Consider the following 20,662-nt stretch of genomic DNA (forward strand, 5'->3'; position numbering starts at 1 on the left):
CATGTTATTCTGCTGTCAGGAACATGAATGGTGATATGAGCTCCATGTTATTCTGCTGTCAGGTACATGAATGGTGATATCAGCTCCATGTTATTCTGCTGTCAGGAACATGAATGGTGATATCAGCTCCATGTTATTCTGCTGTAGTAATCACTAATGAGACTCTTGACCATCACAGTTTCACAAGCTCTCGCTGGAAAGATTTGAGTCTCAGAAATAAACAGAATTCTGCACAGTCAGACTTCACTGAACTTTTATTGATCACATCGGATCCTGGCTGTATTGATCCTGAACCACATATTGCGTATTGAATCATATCATGAGATAAACAGATCGTCCATCGCTATCCAACACCAGTATATCAATGTCTATCTCCAGTGTCAGCAGGTTTCAATCACACTGACTTGTCTGTCTCTCTGTCTGTCTCTCTACCTGTCTGTCTCTCCACCTGTCTGTCTCTCCACCTGTCTGTCTGTCTGTCTGTCTGTCTGTCTGTCTGTCTGTCTGTCTGTCTGTCTCCAGATGCCACCAGAGCTCCTCCTGTCTGTTTCTCATCAGTCAACAAACAGGGCAACAAATACGGCAACTGTGGCCAGTTGGCCAATGGCTCCTACATTCCCTGTGCCAACTCGTAAGTTAACCAGCTGTCTGCCTTTCTGTCTGTCTGTCTCTCTGTCTGTCTGTCTGTCTGTCTGTCTGTCTGTCTGCCTGTCTGTCTGTCTGTCTGTCTGTCTGTCTGCCTGCCTGTCTGTCTCTCTGTCTCTCTGTCTGTCTGCCTGTCTGTCTGTCTGTCTGTCTGTCTCCAGTGTATTGAGGCAGCAGCAGCCTCCAAATCCCATGATGCCTCTGTGTGTGTGGCCTCATGTTGGATTATTGTGGTTTTTGGTTTCTTTTGTACTTTTTTCTACTTTTGGTTCTCACTTCACCACACACACACACACACACACACACAGACACACACACACACACACACACAGACACACACATTGTGTTTGTCCCTCTGCTGACAAAACACAGGAAACACTAAACCAAAGTTTTACTGAACTGGAGCTAAATGCAGTGCAGTGTGGGAAACCAGTGGAACCAGTGGAACCAGTATGAGTGGAGGAAGATGTGAGCGACAAAAACAAAGTACAAAAGAAACTGAAAACCAAACTGAACAACGAGGACAAGTTCAAGTTTGTTTATTTCTCCAGCTCTTCATCACAGTCTGTCTCTGGACACAGAATCAGTCTAACTAGATCTAACTGATCAACAATCAACATAGAACAGAATAATATAGAACAAACATCAGGAAGAACAAGACACACAAAGCAGATTATATGAAGACAAACAGTCTGACCTGCCTGACAAACCTCAAGAAAAAAACCTTGTTAGGAAAAAATGTTAGAAACCCTGAGTGGGCGGAGCCACAGAGCGGGGAAAACAGAGACAAGAACAAGAGAAAAACAGAAAAACAGATGAGAGCCAAGAGCCAAGCCCAGAGGCATCATGGGATTTGTAGTCCTCTGCCTCAGTCCACTGGACAGACCTGAAGCGTTTGGCTTCTGTCCTGTGAGACCTGCAAGCTCCCCACAGGTCCTTGAAATCCTTGAAAGTTTGTGAATTAGAGAAAAAAAATCAAGGCCTTGAAAGTTTTTGAAAATAGACATAAATAGACATGGGTCATTGAAAGTGCTTGAATTTATATATTTTGTGCAAGAATAGAAATGTTGAAATGTAGAAATGATGTTCTTTTGATATTTTTTTTACTTAACATTAGTCAATAGGCCTCGTTCTGCTGTCTGCATGTGTGTCTCCTGTCTGTGTGTCTTGTTTCACACGGCGCCTGCCTGGAGGAAGTGTGATGGTCTCCTGTGTGCATGAGTGACTGAAGTGGAATATTCTCAGTGTTGTAACAGTAATGAACCTTGATCCGTGTCTCAAACTATGGCGTGTCGGGTTCTTGAATTTGAGGGAATTGGGCCTGGAAAGTCCTTGAAAAAACACCTTAAAAATGTTTAAGGTGTGGGAACCCTGCTCCTACCTCCAGGTCTGCTGATTTTCAGTTGAAGGATTACCTGCTCCTTCAAACCCCAGTGGAGGAACTCAAAACTGTTTGTCACATCTGCCCCCCCCCCCCCCCCCACAGTGACGTGCTGTGCGGCAGGATCCAGTGTCAGGGCGGGGGGGAGCACCCCCTGCTGGGCACCAACGCTGAGATCCTGACCACCACGGTCCGCTTCAACCACAGCGACCTGGTGTGCCGAGGAACCTTCTTCCACCTGGGCGACGACGTGTCCGACCCGGCCAGCGTGGCCCAGGGCTCCGCCTGCAGCCCCGGCAAGGTCAGCCCCGCCCACAGACCGGCCAATAGCAGAGGGCCCACAGACCGGCCAATAGCAGAGGGCCCACAGACCGGCCAATAGCAGAGGGCCCACAGACCGGCCAATAGCAGAGGGCCCACAGACCAGCCAATAGCAAAGGGCCCACAGACCAGCCAATAGCAGAGGGCCCACAGACCAGCCAATAGCAGAGGGCCCACAGACCAGCCAATAGCAGAGGGCCCACAGATCAGCCAATAGCAGAGGGCCCACAGATCAGCCAATAGCAGAGGGCCCACAGACCAGCCAATAGCAGAGGGCCCACCGATCAGCCAATAGCAGAGGGCCCACAGACCAGCCAATAGCAGAGGGCCCACAGATCAGCCAATAGCAGAGGGCCGGTTTACCTTTTAGACGTCAGGCTTTACACAGATCTGGGTTTGAGGTTCAGTTTGTTAAATGTCTCCTGTCTATAGAAACAAAGACTGAGAAATCAAAACATTTTCATCAAATGAAGAATACAGCAAAATATAGAATTAGTGTTTTTTATTGTATCTATTCAGGCTTTTTCACTGAATTAATTTGAAAGAAAACAGATGCTGCCAATATTTACTGTTTTACAAGAAAAATGCATTTTTTCACAAAGATTATAAATGCGATATAGACGTTTTTAACGTTCCTTACCTAATGTGCTGACCGGCTCTCTGATGACTTCCTGTTCCTGCTGCAGGCCTGTCTGAACCAGAAGTGCCAGGATGTGTCGGTGTTCGGCGTGGAGGAGTGCCGCAGGAAGTGCCACGGTCACGGGGTGAGAAGGACCTTTAGACCGACCGACCGACCGGAGGGGAATTCCCCGACCTTTGACCTCTGTGGTGATTCAGACCCACAGAGGGAGTGAAGGGAGTGAAAGGTGTAAAAATGATGATGATGAAGATGTGAATCAGAGGTTAAACGGCGGGGAATTCCCCTCCTCTTTTTACTCTTTAGACATTTTACTACCTGGAGACTGAAGTGAATCAACAGACACTTTGATCTCTACTGGAACCAAACATCTCACACTAAACTGTCATGTCCTAAAAGTTGTTCTTCTGAATCCCTACCAGCGCCAAACCCTGACCTCTGACCCCTGACCTCTGACCCCTGACCCCTGACCTCTGACCTCTGACCTCCCTGTTGAGAGTTTCTCTATTACATTACAGTACATGAACACAGTACACTGACCAACTGAATAACTCTCTCTTTGTGTCTCTGTGTCTCTCTGTATGTCTCTCTGTGTCTCTCTGTGTCTCTGTATGTCTCTCTGTATGTCTCTCTGTGTCTCTCTGTATGTCTCTCTGTATGTCTCTCAGGTGTGTAACAGTAATAAAAACTGTCACTGTGAGGTTGGCTGGGCGCCGCCTGACTGCCTGTACTCGGGTCATGGAGGCAGCGTGGACAGCGGACCGGCCAGAGCGACACGAGGTAGGAGACCAAACCCTGCTGCAGGGTGAGACCAGTCCACTTCACCACAGGCCTGAGTCTAAATGTAGATCACCAAGTCAAGTCCAAGTCAAGTCCATGTCATTAACGTCAAGTCTCAAGTCTAAATGTAGAACAGCAAGTCAAGTCAGAATAAATCAAGAGTCCAGTATCAATTTAATATCTTAAAGAAAACTAAATATCTAGGACTTTTCAATGCAATATGGTTTTAATTGGATGTGTGTGTGTGTGTGTGTGTGTTCAGAGTCGGACCCGGTGCGTGTCGCCCTGCTGGTCATCTTCCTCTTCATCCTGCCGGTCGTCCTCCTCTTCCTCGCCCTTCGCTTCCCTCGCTGTCGCCGCAGTCTGCTCTGCCTGGGAGCCAACAGCCCGCTCCACAAAGGACGACAGCACAGCCGGTAACAGAGAGAGGGAGGGTGTGTGTGTGTGTGTGTGTGTGTGAGTGTGTGTGTGTGTGTGTGTGTGTGAGTGTGAGTGTGTGTGTGTGTGTGTGTGTGTGTGAGTGTATTCTGTCATGTCAGCTCCGAATTATTTAAGGGGTTTGTCAAAAAGGGCTAAAATGAGAAGCACATAAACAAATTCAAATGTCAGGCCAGAGCTTTTGAGTGTGTGTGTGTGTGTCTGTGTGTCTGTGTGTGTGTGTGTGTGTGTGAGTGAGTGTCTGTGTGTGTGTGTGTGTGTGTGTGTGTGTGTGTGTCTTTGCATCATATTGAGTCCAATGTCTAATTAAAGCACTTGTTAAAGACTCAGTTGGTGACAAATGACATATACTGTAAACTAGAGGACAATCAATAAAACAATTTACTATCCTACCACTAGTAGATTATAGGTGTTTAAGTTTAAAAGTTTGCAGAAAATATCACGATATTCACGAAATATCGCGATATGGGCTCAAGCCTAGTGTCACCAGTCGAGCTGAAAACGAGCGTTATTTCTCAGTTTCTGAAGAAATTAAGTTATTAAAACAAAACCTAAGAGATTATCATTTTTTTCTTCATCTGAAGGAGCTCAGCAGCAACATGACATCAAATATAATCAAATATAAAATCACACATTGTCTTGGTGAGCAGCGGTGAATTAGTCTGAGTCTGAGGATCTGGTGTGTTTTCTTACCCACGATGCAGTGTGGCGCATTGTGAGATTTGGGGTCTGGAGTTTGACCCCGCCCATCAGCTCAGGTACCGCTGCAGGAGGAGTCCTGAGGTCCCGGTCCCGGTCCTGGTCCTGGTAGAGTCCGAGAGGCAGAGGCCGGCTCTGCAGGCTTTTAAATCAGAGTTTTAAATGAGCTGTGGAGAGATTTGAGATCAGGTGCTGAGTGAAATCTCCTCGCTGACTCTACCAGGTGATGAAGAGCGACTCCACTCCGCTTCACTGAAGCTCAACACATGTTCTCAGGATCATTGTTCAGAATTGAAGATAACATGAAAAATATGACTAAAATTAATCTTCTCACTGCCAGTCGCCCGCTCATCATCAGTGTGTTTACATCAGAGAAACGGAGTGGAACGTCCCTTTAACTCCTCTGCTGTGATGGTGAAGTGAAAGTGAAGCTTGTCTGGTTTTGTGTGAGCAGTGAAGTGGTGAAACTACGGAGCCCAGGAGCGACCAGTGGGAGAGAAAAAAGTTATATTGAGTCCAGGATTTACTGTACCGTGCGTCATGTTTTAGTTCATTCATGCGCACGAGATACAATTCGTTCCCTCGATTTCGTTAAACTGTGCAGTTTAGGAAAAAATGCAACTTAAAAGGAACCTTTTAGGTATTGCAGATAGGCCTAGTGAGGATTTGGTATGTTAATATCCATTGTCTGTTTACACTGAATAGGCAAATCCCCCAAATATTGCAACATATTTATCCACTTAACCTTCAGGCCATGTAAACACACTCAGGTGCTGCAACACACCCAGGACAGGCCACATTTAAACATGATCACCGATATGTGACTGACTCTTTATAAGCTGCTGAAGAGCGCATGGATTATATATCCTGAGCACCATGTCACTGTTTAGAGGCACGTTTTGGCAATTTGTGAACGTAAAGAGGAAATCGAGAGCTCAAATTGCATATCGTGCATGTTACAGTAAATCGTGGCCACGACATAAATATTTTTTTCTCCCGATGGACACTCCTGGCTCCGTATGAAACAGAGAGGAACCAGACAGAAGCCTGTCCTGGAGTGTGGACGGCGGTGAGGACGGACACGCCGCCATGTTGGAGGAGATGTTCTCTCCGTTCTGTCACGGAGAGGCGGGAACGCTGCGAGCTTCACTTCTGTCGCTCCTCCTCCAACATGGCGGCCTGTAGCCACACTGTGCTTCTGTCTGCTGCAGTGACGCTCCGGCCTGAGGAGGCTCATCTGGCTTCCTGCTGGATGTGAGACTGTAGAAAACTTTAGGACCTGTTATAAGCCCTTATCCTGGTTTTGAGAAACCCGATTATGCTAGCTGGAGTACTCCGAAAGAAACCGGGATCCTGTTGCATGTAAACATCTGATCCCGGTTTCTGACCGCTGCAGACTACCTGAGCAGGCTTCAGCCGAGAGACGGAACAGAAAAACACAAACAACAACAACGAGAGCGTCTCACTTCTGGAGCGATGAGGAAACAGAGGTTTGTCTTTCGGTGATGAAAGAATTAAATATACTCGGCAGTTTAGATGGAGAAAGCATGGAAATGCTGAGCTGTTCAAGTCTGTAGATACAGACTACAGGAGGCCGGTTTCCAACACGCACAGTGGAGCGAGTCAGGTCAGGTGGAAAATACTGAAGAAACATTACTACAGCCAAACATCAAAACTAAAGAAGTGGCTCTGACCCAGCAACTTTCAAATTTTACAAAATTTTGGACGAGATGCTTGGTCACCGTCCGCTGGCCACTAAGAACACGGTGGTGTTGACATCGACTTCCCTTGTGCAACGCATGCTGTGTCAGATTAACGATTTCAAAATTGCCGGTTTGTGTTGTAAACATCACAGGCGCCTGTGCAGACAGCATGCAGTAAAGTAACCGGGATACGAGTATTTATCATGTATACGGGGATATGAATAACCAGATTTCTCTGTGTTCCATGTGAACGCCATATCCCGAATACTGTATGATCAAAACCGGGATAAGCCTCATAACCGGGACACTCATGTAAACGCAGTCAGTGTTGTGTTTGTAATGTCAGACACCAGAACCTGTGAAAATAGGAAAACAGTTTCACAGACTGGAAACTGATTTATTGAAGTAAAGTGTGTCTGTAGTATTTCAGTGTTTTTGTTTCCTGTCAGGACTCCGGTGACGGAGCGAGCGGACGGCAGGAACGGAGAGCAGGTCCGACCGCTGAGGTACCACCTGAACCAGGCCGACATCCCACTGACCCCGCCCAACAAGGTAACCATGACAACCGCCCCACCCACTGACCCCCCCCCCCCCAACCAACAAGGTAACCATGACATCACCACTCCCATCCCCAAACCCCGCCCCCTAACTCCACCTTCCAACAACATAACCATGGCAACACCATCTCTACCGCTAACCCACCACTGGCCCCTCCCTCCTCTGGTGTACCCATGTCCCAAGCCCCGCCCCCTGACACGCCCACCCCCTAAACTGTTTATTTTTTCTTTATATTTAATTAATTTTCACAGCCACTCAGATTTTGTTCCATTAATTCAGACCAAACACCACGTCCTGTCCGGAGGGTTATTCCAGGTCATTCAGGTATTCAGGACGCCCATTACCCATCAGCCACTGCAGTTTGATCTCTTTCACAACACTCGACTTAAAGCTGCACTAGGCAAGTTTGAACGTTGGCGGCTCCAAACAGCAGCAAGAGGTAACCGTTTGAATTTGGAGGACTTCATTACCCAGAATTCCTGTGCGGTGAGGTCAGTAAAGCATTCATTCCAAAGGGAACCAAGGATCTGACTTCAGTGAGTCCAGATTTCTCTTCTGGATTTCCCTCTTCAGTCTGGATTCCTGTGAGCAAAGCAGAATTTAATTTGAACAAACAGGGAGAATCTGCAGCGGCTCAGTCCGTGATGAGACGCATCACTTCCTGTTTACACTGAGAAGACGCTGCGGCTTTACAGGGGAATCTTGCCTGGTGCGGCAGAGACCAGATAGAGTTTACTGAAACCAGACCCTGCAGGCTTGGCGAGAGACACAATGAGTTTGGATCCAGACAGAGGGAGGGACCCTGGAGGTGGAACTCAAGCCTTTATCTGAAATTTCCTCGCTTCCTCTGAAATTGGATCCGCTGAACTGGGTCAGATGAGACCGTGTTGAGGTTTTGGAGGCTGGGTTGATCCAGGCTGCACCTGAAGGACCAGAGACCAGCGACTGTTGGTCCAACTGTTCAGAAAAGAGAGTCAGACCGCTGAGTTTGGTGTGGAAACTGTGGACATTTGTTTCCATCAGTGTTTTAGAGGTTTTGAAGAACTCTAACAGGCCGGCAGCCTCCAGAGATATGGAGAAACTTTAAAATGTTACAATGTGTCCAATGTGGTGAGATCATTTCACTCATATCTCATGCAAATCAACTTATTTCTAGAAAACTGCAAATGTTTTTTTCCTCCTCACATTAACGCTCCTGCTCTTCGGCCCGTTGGCTCTCCTGTGCATGTGTCCACACCGGCTGCCAATCTTCCTCTGCTTCCTGTTTTTTCTCCTATCAGGTTCATGACAGGCCCGCTCCTCCCACTAAGCCACTCCCCCCCGACCCCGACCTTAAACCCCTCCAGGTAACCTCGCCTCCGGCTCTGGATGTCTGTCTGAGGCGGCGGCCACACTGATCCATCAGAAACACCATTACTGATGATAGATTTGTGTCTGTTGGTTTGTTTTGAACGTCAACATGGCGGCGAGGCAGAAGTTTTATCTTTGTTTTGGTCGGATCGTCGTCTCTGTGTTCGCTAGTTTTTCCAAAACAAACGTTGAAACGCCTCTGATTGGCTGAACAAATTCGTCCATCCAGAATTCGTCCGTCCATCGAAACGGACGGAAATCTGACAGACGGAGCGTCATCAGCAGGGCTGGGCGTCGCTACTCGATACCTTTAAGGTATCGGCCCAAATAACCCAGTACCAAGTAGTATCCAAACTTCTCCAGTCAAACGATACCTGCGTTCGATCGAAAAAAAAATGACTATTTGTCTGGTTTTGCTCGCAGCCAATCACCGCAAGCGTTCTTCGATTTAATGTGACGTATGATTGGCCGACTGCCACAGCAGCTACAGCCCAGACAGTCTGTGGAGGTGAAGTCGAGCGCGGTGTGTGACGGAGTCGGCAGCTCAGTGTGCCGAGATGACACCAAAACATTAAAAAAAAAGGTATCGAAAGAAGTAATCTGTTGGTATCGGTATCACTTTAAGGGTGCTGGTGTTGGTAATTATTGGTATCGTAATTTTTTTAAACGATACCCAGCCCTAGTCATCAGTCTGTCTGACAACAGACAGCTGTCAGTGAGATGAACTGAAGTGAACAGAGACGACAGACAGACAGACAGGCAGACAGGCAGACAGGCAGACAGACAGACAGACAGACAGACAGACGGACAGGCAGGCAGACAGGCAGGCAGACAGACAGACAGACAGACAGACGGATCAGTGTGGCACCGCCTTCTCATCTGTAAGCTTCAGTGCTTCAAACTCTGTTTCGGTCCAAACAACTTGCACTTGAATGGTTTTGTGTGGTGTCACTCTGTAAGGAGCAGCCTGGTCAGTGTCCCTGTGTCTCTGTGTTAGCTGTGTTGTGCTGCTGTCCTGGTCCAGTCCTGCACGATGTGTTTGAGTTGTGTTGTCTGAGGAATCGGTGCACATTTTTTGCATTGCTGATTTATTTGCTAAAACGTTGGTGTGTGCCTTAAAGCTTTTTCCAAATGAACCACAGCTGTATGTCAGACACTGAAAGAACGGACTTGTTCACAGAACCTGAACGGATAGAACGGCTCTTCCACTGTTTGTCAGGGTAATTTGTCTAGTGCAGCATAAAATGGCGATGGGATTTTAAGTGTGAGTTGCTATGGTGACAACACAGTCTGGACATTAAGGCTGTAAAGTCTGTCTCACTGTGAGAACTGAGCAGATGAGTCTGTTAGCAAACTGTCAGAACTCAACAGGAAGCTAACGTTAGCGACGAGGCTAATGTAGCTTCATCACAGACTGGACTTCTCTCTCTAGCTCTTCTAGTCAACATTAGCATGTTAGCAATCCATGGCAGCAAGGAGACAGAGAAGCTGCTTTGGTTCTTGCTGTAAAACCTCTCAGCTCAGTGACTTGCTGCGAGTCGCTTTATACAGAAGTTAGTCCAACGGGTCACAACAAGATGGCCGCCGCTCCGACCGTCCAGGACTGTTGATTTGAATGGGAAAGACCGTTCTGTCCGTTCTAGTTCTGTGGTCTTGTCCTTCCCAAACTGACCCAGCGCTCTTCTGACTCTTCTCTCTGCTCGGCTAAACAGCGCCCGGCCCCCCCCACCAAGCCTCTGCCCCCCGACCCCTTTAAACCCACCAATCAGGTACAGTCGCCGCCCGCTGTAGTGGCAGTAGCTGTCTGTCTGTGTGTTTTCAGTCGGTTGTAGAGTTCAGCTGAGACTGGCAGCTGAGTTTTGGTCCTCCAGACCCGGGTCACACTCTTTCTAATTGGAGTATTCCACTTTTTAAAGGCCCAACACTGAATTTAATTTACGTTATAACCACATATATTTTGACACATGGCAAATTAGCTTTTCGGCATTTTTTCTAACCTCTGGTTACTCAAATTGCAGCTCTGTTTATGCCAGTGAATATTGCATTAAAACAATGTAAAAAACAACCTGCACAGCCTTACAACAGTACAACTAAACTACACCTTAACTACAACTAAACTACAACTAAACTACACCTTAACTACACCTACACTACCAACACTACACCTATATTAAACCCACACTATACACATTACACTTAATCCACAACATTTCAGCCTATAATTTCAACCTCACCATGAATCTGTCATATTATTATTTGTAAATGAAGAAAGAAAAGCCAGCACTCATAATGTCCTTCTGTCTTTTAATTAAACAGCAGCTTTAGAGCACAAACAACAGACGTGTTTCAGCAATAAGCCATCATCAGCGTTGTGCTGCTCAGAGCGGATGTGACACTTAAATACATATATCCATACAGTTCAATTAATTATTCAATCAAAATGAAAAATACATGATCAAAAAGTCACTGTCAAAGAGACATCAACATACCAGCTTCCCCCACACAGCTTATGCTATGGACTGTGTATTCCTGGTATTTTTCCTAAGTGTTATGTTTATACATAACACTTAGGAAAAATAAGTATCAAGAAAAATATAATAGAAGAATAGAAAATACAGCTAAATGTCTCTGCACATGTATCTCACAAATTTTGATCATTTCAAAATACAGATCCTCTACACAGAAAATGGAAATGAAGGGAGGCTAAATTTTCCCCTGTACAGAAGATATAAACCTTATGAAACGAAACAACTGCACCATATTATTATTTGTACTCAGTTGCTCCCCGGCCGCTCTGTGCAGAATGAGGATGTGGTTCAGAGTCTCAGCAGGAGGTTTTCTGATAATCTAATCAGCAGTGAGAGCTGCTGTTGGTCAGTGAACTTCCTGTTCTGTCAGGCAGGACCTCAGCTGCCTCTCAGGCCTGATGATCGATGTTTCTGTTTCTAACTCCACTGTCTGTCACTGTTTTGTACTTGAGGTCGAGATTCTGCAGGCGGAGAAGCTTAGTGGGGGGCTGATTTCCGTATCACTAATACAGAATATTGTACAGCTATATTAAGATTGAAAGACTCGTCCGGTATGAAGTTCCTTACATGTGGATCGGCAGCATGCGGGTTGAACCCTGAGTGTGTTGTGCATGAAGCCTTCCTGTCCAGCAGCACAGAGTCCTGATGCATGCTCTGCTCCTGCACGCTTCAGCAGAGAGAGATTTGTTCTGAGACGTTTCATTTGGATTAAAGAAAACTCTGTCATGTTCAAACCGCACTTTTCATAATGCATAATACATTAATAGCCCAGGGTTCATTCAGCCTGTTTCCACTGCACCAGTTAGCCCAGTGCTAAGAGCTGTGATACACTGAACAACTTTTTGGGCAACAATGCAGAGCAACATTTGCCTTTAAACTCTTGCAATGGTTCTGTAATTTTTTTTTCTCCAGATACATTTTGTTGTGTGTTTCAGCCAGTGTTTCAGTTCACTCCCTGTTGCCAGGTTGCTACGTTGCCCTGTCATGTTGTTTAACGTTGCCCGGTGTATCACTGCCCTAAGTTGTACAATTCTGTTGTTAAAGAGAAATTCAACACCAAACCCAAATCTGTGTAAAGCCTGACATCTAATGGTAAAGATCATGATACTGCCATCTGCTATTGGCTGATCTTTAGTACCAGGTGATGTCACCTTCTATAGAGTATAGCAGGTGCTGACATAGGGCCGGGCGATAATTCAATATTATCGTTTATCGTCTTTCAGTGGAATCATATTGTGATGATATGAAGATATTTTAATATCGTGACACATTTCTGCTGTCTGAATTGATGATGACAAGCAAATTTTACTTAAAAAAATCTCATAAAATGAGGTATGGTAGGAATATTATTTGAATATTTCTGTTTTGTTTGACATCACACCTAACATCACCATTCGGTTCAATAAGATCAACATTCATTTGATTATTTAACATGATTTTGCATATGTGAGCCATATCGTGATATATATTCATATCGAGAAAAATCCTTATGATTATCATGATATTGATTTCAACCATATTGCCCAGCCCTATGCTGACATCATCACCTGGCACCAAAGATCAGCCAATAGCAGATGGCAGTTTGTACCATTAGATGTCAGGCATCTGACATCAGGCTTTACACAGAGTTTTGGTTTAGTTCCTCTTTACCTGCAGAGTCAGAGCTGAAGTCAGGGAAACAGACCACAGATCAGTGTTAGAGGGATGAGGTCAGTGTGAGTGTTAGCTAGCTCAGGTGTTCAGGGTGAAACCTGCAGCATGGAGGGCTGAAGTTAGTCCAAGTCAACATGAACATGATGATCTCTTCATGGCTTCAACAGCTTCTCGTCTTTCTGTCGTTTTCTTCTCTTCTCCTCTCTGCTTCCCTCACTAACCCTGCAGCTCCGACCAGCTCCGCCCAACAAGCCCCTCCCCCCCGACCCGGTTACACCCGGCCAGGTACCACACTCCAGCACGGAGTTAGCGTGTAGTTAGCATGTAGTTAGCTTGTAGTTAGCATGTGCATACACTGCAAATGGGCACTGAATAAAATGATTGGAGGCTGACTGATTGGTGGAATGATGTGGATGGTTTTGCATAATTAATGGTTGATTAGCATACAATTTAGTTCTTGATTGGCGTCAATGAATGGTGATTGGGTGGAATCAGATCATTTGATTGGTTGAATGGAATTGATTAGTGACCTTGAGACGTGGATTGAATCTCACTTCCTGATTGGTGAGTGGTGATTGGTTGATTAATTGATGCTAACTAGCTAATGCTAACTCTCCCTCGCATAGTCATCAAAGGCAACATAAAGACTTCACAGAAAACTCAAATCATTGTTCTTCTTGCTTGGGATTCCAGTTTGTTGACACTGGACTGATCAGATCATGTCTCCATCTGAATTTAACAGCAGTAACTGTTTTTTGTGTTCAGGGTTTAGATTTCATATCGGCAGAAATTAGACCCATGAAATGAAATCCAGTCCACTTCTGTACCAAGGATCCATTTATCAGGACAACAGATGAACTCTGAGGCTCTCTGGCTTGATAGAACACAAACTCTGAACCCATCGTCTATCGGTCTGATCGATCAGACTCTGGGGGCGACGGACAATATTTGGGGGTTTCCGGTGCAGCCAGCGGACATCCGGGCCAAGACTTCCTCTTCCTGAGCCGGTCATTGTTTACAGTCCGATTAGCAACTTGAGATGAGAGAACGGAGTCGGAGTGGAGAGCCGACGTCTCATATGCAGATATCTGTTTATAGAGATTAGCCCAAATGTCGTCCGGACCTAAAACACCTACAGAAAGTATCTATGTTTGTGTTTTGTGTGGAGAAACGTTCGACTCTCGTGTCTCAAGTTGCTAATCGGACTGTAAACAATGACCAGCTCACAGAAGAGGAAGTCTTGGCCCGGATGTCTGCCGGCTGCACCGGAAACCCCCAAATATTGTCCATCGCCCCCAGAGTCTGATCGATCAGACCGATAGACGATGGGTTCAGAGGTTGGGTAGAACATGCAGGATTTAATGAAGCTACAGGGAGCAGAAGTCAACGTCATTTCCATCAAGCCTCAGTTTGACTTTCCCCTCCGGCAGTGTGTGGAGGTTACTTTATAAAGCATCAACACATCTTGTTTCGCTTAATTTCACAAAAATCCATTCAGTGTTATTTACATGAACAACAAAATTAGTTACCACACTACACTACCCAGCATGCTTTTAGCTAGCTGGAATGTTCCATCTCCTGCAGAGGGAACAGTGACAGAAAACTGTCCTCAGTTCCTCACGAGGCTGGACTCAGACTTCTGGAAGTTTCTACAACTAAAACAACAGAAATGTGCAAATCGTCTAGAAGCTTCTGCTGCACAGAGAGACAGAGGAGAATCTGTAGTTGCAGAAGACAAACTGTTTCACTTTGTGGTCGATGGAAAATCCCGTTAGCCAACACTTCTGCTTCAGCTCCCTGCTGCTGTGAAGTTAGAAGAGATGAATATAAAAACACTTTACAATAAGGGTGCATTAATTAAGGGTTAGTTAATGCTTAATAAGCATTAATTAACCCTTAATTAACAGTTAACTAATGTGTCTGGTAATCATTTACTAATGGTGTTCATGTTAACTAAGGTATTAATTTATACATTAAAAAATAGTCTTTATAAACTATTAAATAATGTAGAAATTAATACCTTAGTTAACATGAACACCATTAGTAAATGATTACCAGAGACATTAGTTAACTGTTAATTATTAAGCATTAACTAACCCTTAATTAATGCACCCTTATTGTAAAGTGTCACCAAAACGTCTTTAACAGAATCAGTGAAGCTTCATGTTTCTCAGATTAATGAAACAGGTTTCTTTACATGTCGATCTATTCCTTTAACAACTGCATGGAGCTTCATATTTTTCCCATGATCCTCTCTGCAGGTTTCTGTTCCACTCAAACCCATGGTGCCCAAAAAGCCCCCCCCTCTGGACCCGCCCTCCCACCTCCCCCACCCCGGCTACGCCAGCAACACCAAACCCCTCCAGCATGGAGCCGTCGCCCCCGCAGTCATTCCTAACAGGTAGATCTGTGTGTGTGTGTGTGTGTGTGTGTGTGTGTGTGTGTGTGTGTGTGTGTGTGTGATTTGTTTGTTTTATCCTCCTTAGTTACCAGGTGGGTGGGGTAACCACATAGGACAGCACAATGAGCACCAGAAGGTTTAGCCAATCACAGGAAAGTATTTGAACATTAATTTAGTCTACTGTAGTTTACTTTATTTGATCCAAACGGTCCTGATGCAGTAAACCCCGCCCATCTGGCACTGCAGGCAGATTAAAACAAACAAACACAAATTATTGCTTTAACTTTTTTTATTTGACCAAGTTGGATGTTACAGTAGTACAAGTGTGTCAGAAGTGACAGATGCAGATACTGTAACAGTGGTGGAAAGTAACTAAGTACTGTACTTAAGTACAATTTTGAGGTACTTGTACTTTGCTTGAGTATTTCCATTTTATGCTACTTGTACTTATACTCCACTACATTTTAGAGAGAAATATTGTACTTTTTACTCCATTACATTTATTTCACTAGTTACTTACTAGTTACTTTTCAGATCAATATTTTATATTTAAAACATTTGATCATCGGTATAAAATAACTATAAAATAGCATTGTTATAGATTAGACTACCCAAAAGTAAAGCTAAACTGTTAAGATTAGCTTCACGTTGACAACTTTAAAATGCTGCTTACATGTACATGTATGTCAATAAATCAGTATTAATATTCCAATAATTTATGAAAAATATAACTCTCTAAATGGGGACAGTTTGCATAATGAGTACGTTTACTTTGATACTCTAAGTACATTTTGCTGCCAATACTTATGTACTTTTACTTAAGTAAGATTTTGAATGCAGGACTTTTACTTGTAATGGAGTATCTTTACTTTGTTGTATTGCTACTTTTACTGAAGTAAAACATCTCAGTACTTTTTCCACCACTGTACTGTAATACTACTACTTCTACTACTACTACTACTAATAATAATAATAATAATAATGATAGTAATAATAATCTTTTAGCGTATTTATAGCACATTTAAACAGTTACTAAGTGCTTTACAAAGCTGTAAAAAACAGAAACAGATAAAATTGTCAGCCTGAGCAATGAAAGCGAGGTCAGAAGTCCCACAGCAGGGAGGCAGAAACATATATTTAAATACTATCTGCTTAGTGTCTGGGCCTCTGTTCTCAAGCTTCAGAGAGCTTATCAGGGTGTCCCACTTCACATATCTCCATTATGTCTCATATGATTGTACTTGTATTTTAACTGAGCTGAACTGAACTGAACTGAACTGAACTGAACTGAACTGAACTGAACTGAACTGAACTGAACTGAACTGAACTGAACCTCTCTGAGCTGAACTGAGCTGAGCTGAGCTGAGCTGAGCTGAGCTGAGCTGAGCTGAGCTGAGCTGAGCTGAGCTGAGCTGAACTGAACTGAACTGAACTGAACCTCTCTGAGCTGAACTGAACTGAGCTGAGCTGAGCTGAGCTGAGCTGAGCTGAGCTGAACTGAACTGAACTGAACTGAACCTCTCTGAGCTGAACTGAACTGAGCTGAGCTGAGCTGAGCTGAGCTGAGCTGAGCTGAACTGAACTGAACTGAACTGAACTGAACTGAGCTGAGCTGAGCTGAGCTGAACTGAACTGAACTGAACCTCTCTGTGTCTGCAGGCGGCCTCCTCTCCCTCCGACTCGACCCACGATGCCCAGGAAGCCGGACTCTCCTCCGCTGTAACTCAGGAACAGAAGCTCCCTGTGGGCGTTTGGGTCACAGAGAGACTTTTAAAAAGACTTCGCTTACATAAAAGAAAATACTGCGTCCGAGCCGCCGTCCACATCCTGTCTCGTTGCCTCGGCGACGGCGGGCCGGTCGGCCTCCGGCTGCTCCGACCAGGAAGAGTGGGATCGAAGATGAAGATGATGAAGATGACTCTATTAGCCAGTTTGCACACAGTCATCTGATTTCTCATCTAATCCTTCCTGAACACACACACACACACACACACACACACACACACACACACACACAAACGCTTCATATCTATGTATCTCCAGAGCGCAGCGCCCCCTGGAGCCTCCTGGAGTTCAGTGCCTTGCTCAGCGGCACCTCGGCAGTGCTGGTGGGATGCAGGACCGACGCCCTGCTGGATTCGCCTTCCTGACGATGGCGGGGATTGAACCTCGGCAACCTGTGACTGGCGGTTGCCAGGGGTGACGCCACTTTAAAGTGGGATGGAGAAGCTTTTTAGCAAACTGAACGCACTTCAGTCTCCATCTACAGTGCAGGGAATTGAACCTGTGACCTTACTGTTGCTGAACAAACAGCCTCTCTGATGACCAAGCAGTGCTGGGTGTTCTGGATTAACTGAGAGGTTCCCAAACCGGGGTCCAGGGACCTCCAGGAGCCCTTGAAGAGGTTCCAGGGTCCCCGGGAACACAAGAAATATTTTAATTTTATATATTTTTAGAATGTAGGTTTCACCCTCTACACCTGCAGCAGAGACGCAAAACTAAGCCTTTATCACATGGACTAAACCTTCTTCAGGTGGACTAAACCTTCTTCAGATGGACTAAACCTTCTTTAGATGGACTAAACCTTCTTCACATGGACTAAACCTTCTTCAGATGGACTAAACCTTCTTCAAGTGGACTAAACCTTCTTCAGATGGACTAAACCTTCAAGTGGACTAAACCTTCTTCAGATGGACTAAACCTTCTTCAGATGGACTAAACCTTCAAGTGGACTAAACCTTCTTCAGATGGACTAAACCTTCTTCAGATGGACTAAACCTTCTTCAGATGGACTAAACCTTCAGATGGACTAAACCTTCATCAGGTGGACTAAACCTTCATCAGATGGACTAAACCTTCAGATGGACTAAACCTTCTCCAGATGGACTAAACCTTCATCAGATGGGTTTAAACTTTTATCCAAAGGGGGTTTGAGGTCTGAAACTTATTGATCTGGGAGTTCTTGACATGGAAAAGTCTTGACCCCTGGATCACCTCTCTTTAAGAGAGAGAAATGAACTGGGAGATAAACTGCAGTGGGGTCGCCTCTGAACTTTTGCCTAAAATCACTGTCTATCTCCACTGTCTATCTCCACTGTCTGTCTCCACTGTCTGTCTTCACTGTCTGTCTCCACTGTCTATCTCCACTGTCTGTCTCCACTGTCTGTCTCCACTGTCTGTCTCCACTGTCTATCTTCACTGTCTATCTCCACTGTCTATCTCCACTGTCTGTCTCCACTGTCTGTCTCCACTGTCTGTCTTCACTGTCTGTCTCCACTGTCTATCTCCACTGTCTGTCTCCACTGTCTGTCTCCACTGTCTGTCTCCACTGTCTATCTTCACTGTGTATCTCCACTGTGTATCTCCACTGTCTATCTTCACTGTCTATCTCCACTGTCTATCTCCACTGTCTGTCTCCACTGTCTATCTCCACTGTCTGTCTCCACTGTCTGTCTCCACTGTCTGTCTCCACTGTCTATCTTCACTGTGTATCTCCACTGTCTATCTCCACTGTCTATCTCCACTGTCTGTCTCCACTGTCTGTCTCCACTGTCTGTCTCCACTGTCTATCTCCACTGTCTATCTCCACTGTCTATCTTCACTGTCTATCTCCACTGTCTATCTCCACTGTCTATCTTCACTGTCTATCTTCACTTCTATCTCCACTGTCTATCTCCACTGTCTGTCTCCACTGTCTATCTTCTAAACCTCCGTCCTGCTTACCCGCCGCGCTGCTGCCGGACCGAGCTCTGAGCACTTCAGCCCTTCGCCGCCGTGGCCGTGAGGCTGAAGTGACCCCGAGGAAAGGCTTTCACGTCTTACTGTCGGTCACTTCTGCCCCTCCTCGGGTCGGCTAATGGCTCCTAGCGAACAGAAAGCCTGACCGGCAGGGGGGTCCGTATCCGCCGGGAGACTTTAATTTGATTTGTTTTCTAACCGGGCCTTGAGATTTAAGTGGGAGACGGGCCGGAGCGTCTGCTGTGTGTCTGTCAGCTGTCACCATGCCAAAGACCAGTGTGTGAGCTTCATGATGCTGCAGGATGTATCTGATCCCTGCTGCTTGTTGCAGAAACGTGTGACCGGGGGATTTGTTGCCTTTTCTCTGCTGTTGCTGTGATGTTTTCTGTTGAATTTGACTTATTGTCAAATTAGTCTCTGTTCTGTATGTATTCTGCACAGTGTAACACATGCAGCGTTTATAGTAAAAAAATGGCACATTTTATGGCATTTTTCATTATTATTATGACATCAAACATTAATATGGGTGCTCACTTATTGAATTTGATTAAATAGAAAGTAATTGGTTTAAAACAGTATTTCTACCCATTTTAAAATCTCGCGCTTCTATTTTGAAGGCTAAACAGCCAAACCGGAAGTCTTGTTTCGGTTATTTGGAGCTGGTCTGGAGCCAGTCTTGGAGGAAGCTGCGTTGTACTTCTTCCGGGGATCTGCAGGTCTGTTGTATGGACTAACAAACTTTACCTGATTTTCTACTGGCATGGGGGTGAGTAGATAATGACTGAATTTTCATTTTTGGGTGAACTATTCCTTTAAAGAGGAATCAGTTTCTTGTCATCAGTTTCTGAGAAACAAAAACATAGTCCTGTTTCAGCAGAGGGGTCAGAGGTCAGGGGACCTGACAGGCTGTAATTGGATAGCACTTCACCACATGACAGTACAGACGCACTGAGGACCGACTGTGATCCAATCAGCTTTCAGAGACACATTTGGTCACATTAACAACAAACTGTAAATGCAATGCATCTCCAATCCACATTTAAGAACTACATAAATGGAAATAAACTTTTGTGTGCTGATCTGACTTGAAGGAGACCTGACGTCTTCCCAGTGCATGCTGGGATAGGCTTCAGCCGCCCGTGACCCTGAATAAGCAGGTAGAGAAAATGAATGAATTAGTGATTGTTTCATGAAACCGGTTTGCTCATGACTTCTTCCTGAATGGGACTGGCTGAGCTGAAGTCCGGGTCAGGGGGTGAAACACGGTGACTGACTGCATAAACAGGCTTAGATTGGTCAATCCACAGGAAGTGATGTCACTCTTCCTGTGCTTGAAACCTGATCAGCTGATCTTCAGCTGAGCAGCTCCATGTTTCCACCCAACGATCCTCAAATCCTCTGAATCTGAGCTGAGAAAAACCAGCAGGACAATCTTCCAGAGCATATCAGATCATTCATGTTGGCTGACTGATTGATTGATTGATTGATTGATTGATTGATTGATTGGTATTCATACTGTTAACCGTTGTCCCATTCTGCCCATATGTTGCTGCTAGGGAAAATGGCCTCAATAAAACAGACTGTTTCTATTTTGTCTCTTTGCTTTTCTTTTACTTTGTTCAGCTGGTTTTACACATGGTGCTGATCTCCATTTGAAACTATTCATGTTAGATATTTATACCGATAGTTTCCTCAGTATGAATTATTAATGGACCAACTTGGCCGTGTGAGAAAAGCCAAACACTTCTGTGCAGCTTTCAACAGAACAAGTGTTGATGTTGTCAGTTTCCCCTTTTCACACTCTCTGTTTGTGGGTGCTAGCTTAGTGTG

At 45.1% G+C, this 20,662-nt stretch overlaps 1 protein-coding gene across 1 annotated transcript in view; it reads left to right on the plus strand.

Annotated features, from left to right (window-relative positions):
* Nucleotides 1-18,299, plus strand: part of adam15 (ADAM metallopeptidase domain 15) — a gene marked incomplete at its 5' end in the record, with an annotated part of 31,703 nt that extends 13,404 nt beyond the window's left edge. Inside the window, 12 exons of the mRNA XM_071512902.1 lie at nucleotides 523-631; nucleotides 2,132-2,327; nucleotides 3,034-3,111; nucleotides 3,653-3,764; nucleotides 4,027-4,180; nucleotides 7,054-7,156; nucleotides 8,443-8,508; nucleotides 10,064-10,078; nucleotides 10,225-10,299; nucleotides 12,922-12,978; nucleotides 14,955-15,094; nucleotides 16,754-18,299. Coding sequence (XP_071369003.1) covers nucleotides 523-631; nucleotides 2,132-2,327; nucleotides 3,034-3,111; nucleotides 3,653-3,764; nucleotides 4,027-4,180; nucleotides 7,054-7,156; nucleotides 8,443-8,508; nucleotides 10,064-10,078; nucleotides 10,225-10,299; nucleotides 12,922-12,978; nucleotides 14,955-15,094; nucleotides 16,754-16,817 — 1,169 coding nt within the window. The remainder of the gene's footprint in view (nucleotides 1-522; nucleotides 632-2,131; nucleotides 2,328-3,033; nucleotides 3,112-3,652; nucleotides 3,765-4,026; nucleotides 4,181-7,053; nucleotides 7,157-8,442; nucleotides 8,509-10,063; nucleotides 10,079-10,224; nucleotides 10,300-12,921; nucleotides 12,979-14,954; nucleotides 15,095-16,753) is intronic.
* Nucleotides 18,300-20,662: the final 2,363 nt, after the last annotated feature.

The sequence above is a fragment of the Centroberyx affinis genome, unplaced genomic scaffold (assembly GCF_046629955.1).
Source record: "Centroberyx affinis isolate AG114_WGS23_722 - 3 ecotype Tasmania unplaced genomic scaffold, CSIRO-AGI_Caff_v1 ptg006620l_1, whole genome shotgun sequence".
NCBI classification, from domain to species: domain Eukaryota; kingdom Metazoa; phylum Chordata; class Actinopteri; order Beryciformes; family Berycidae; genus Centroberyx; species Centroberyx affinis.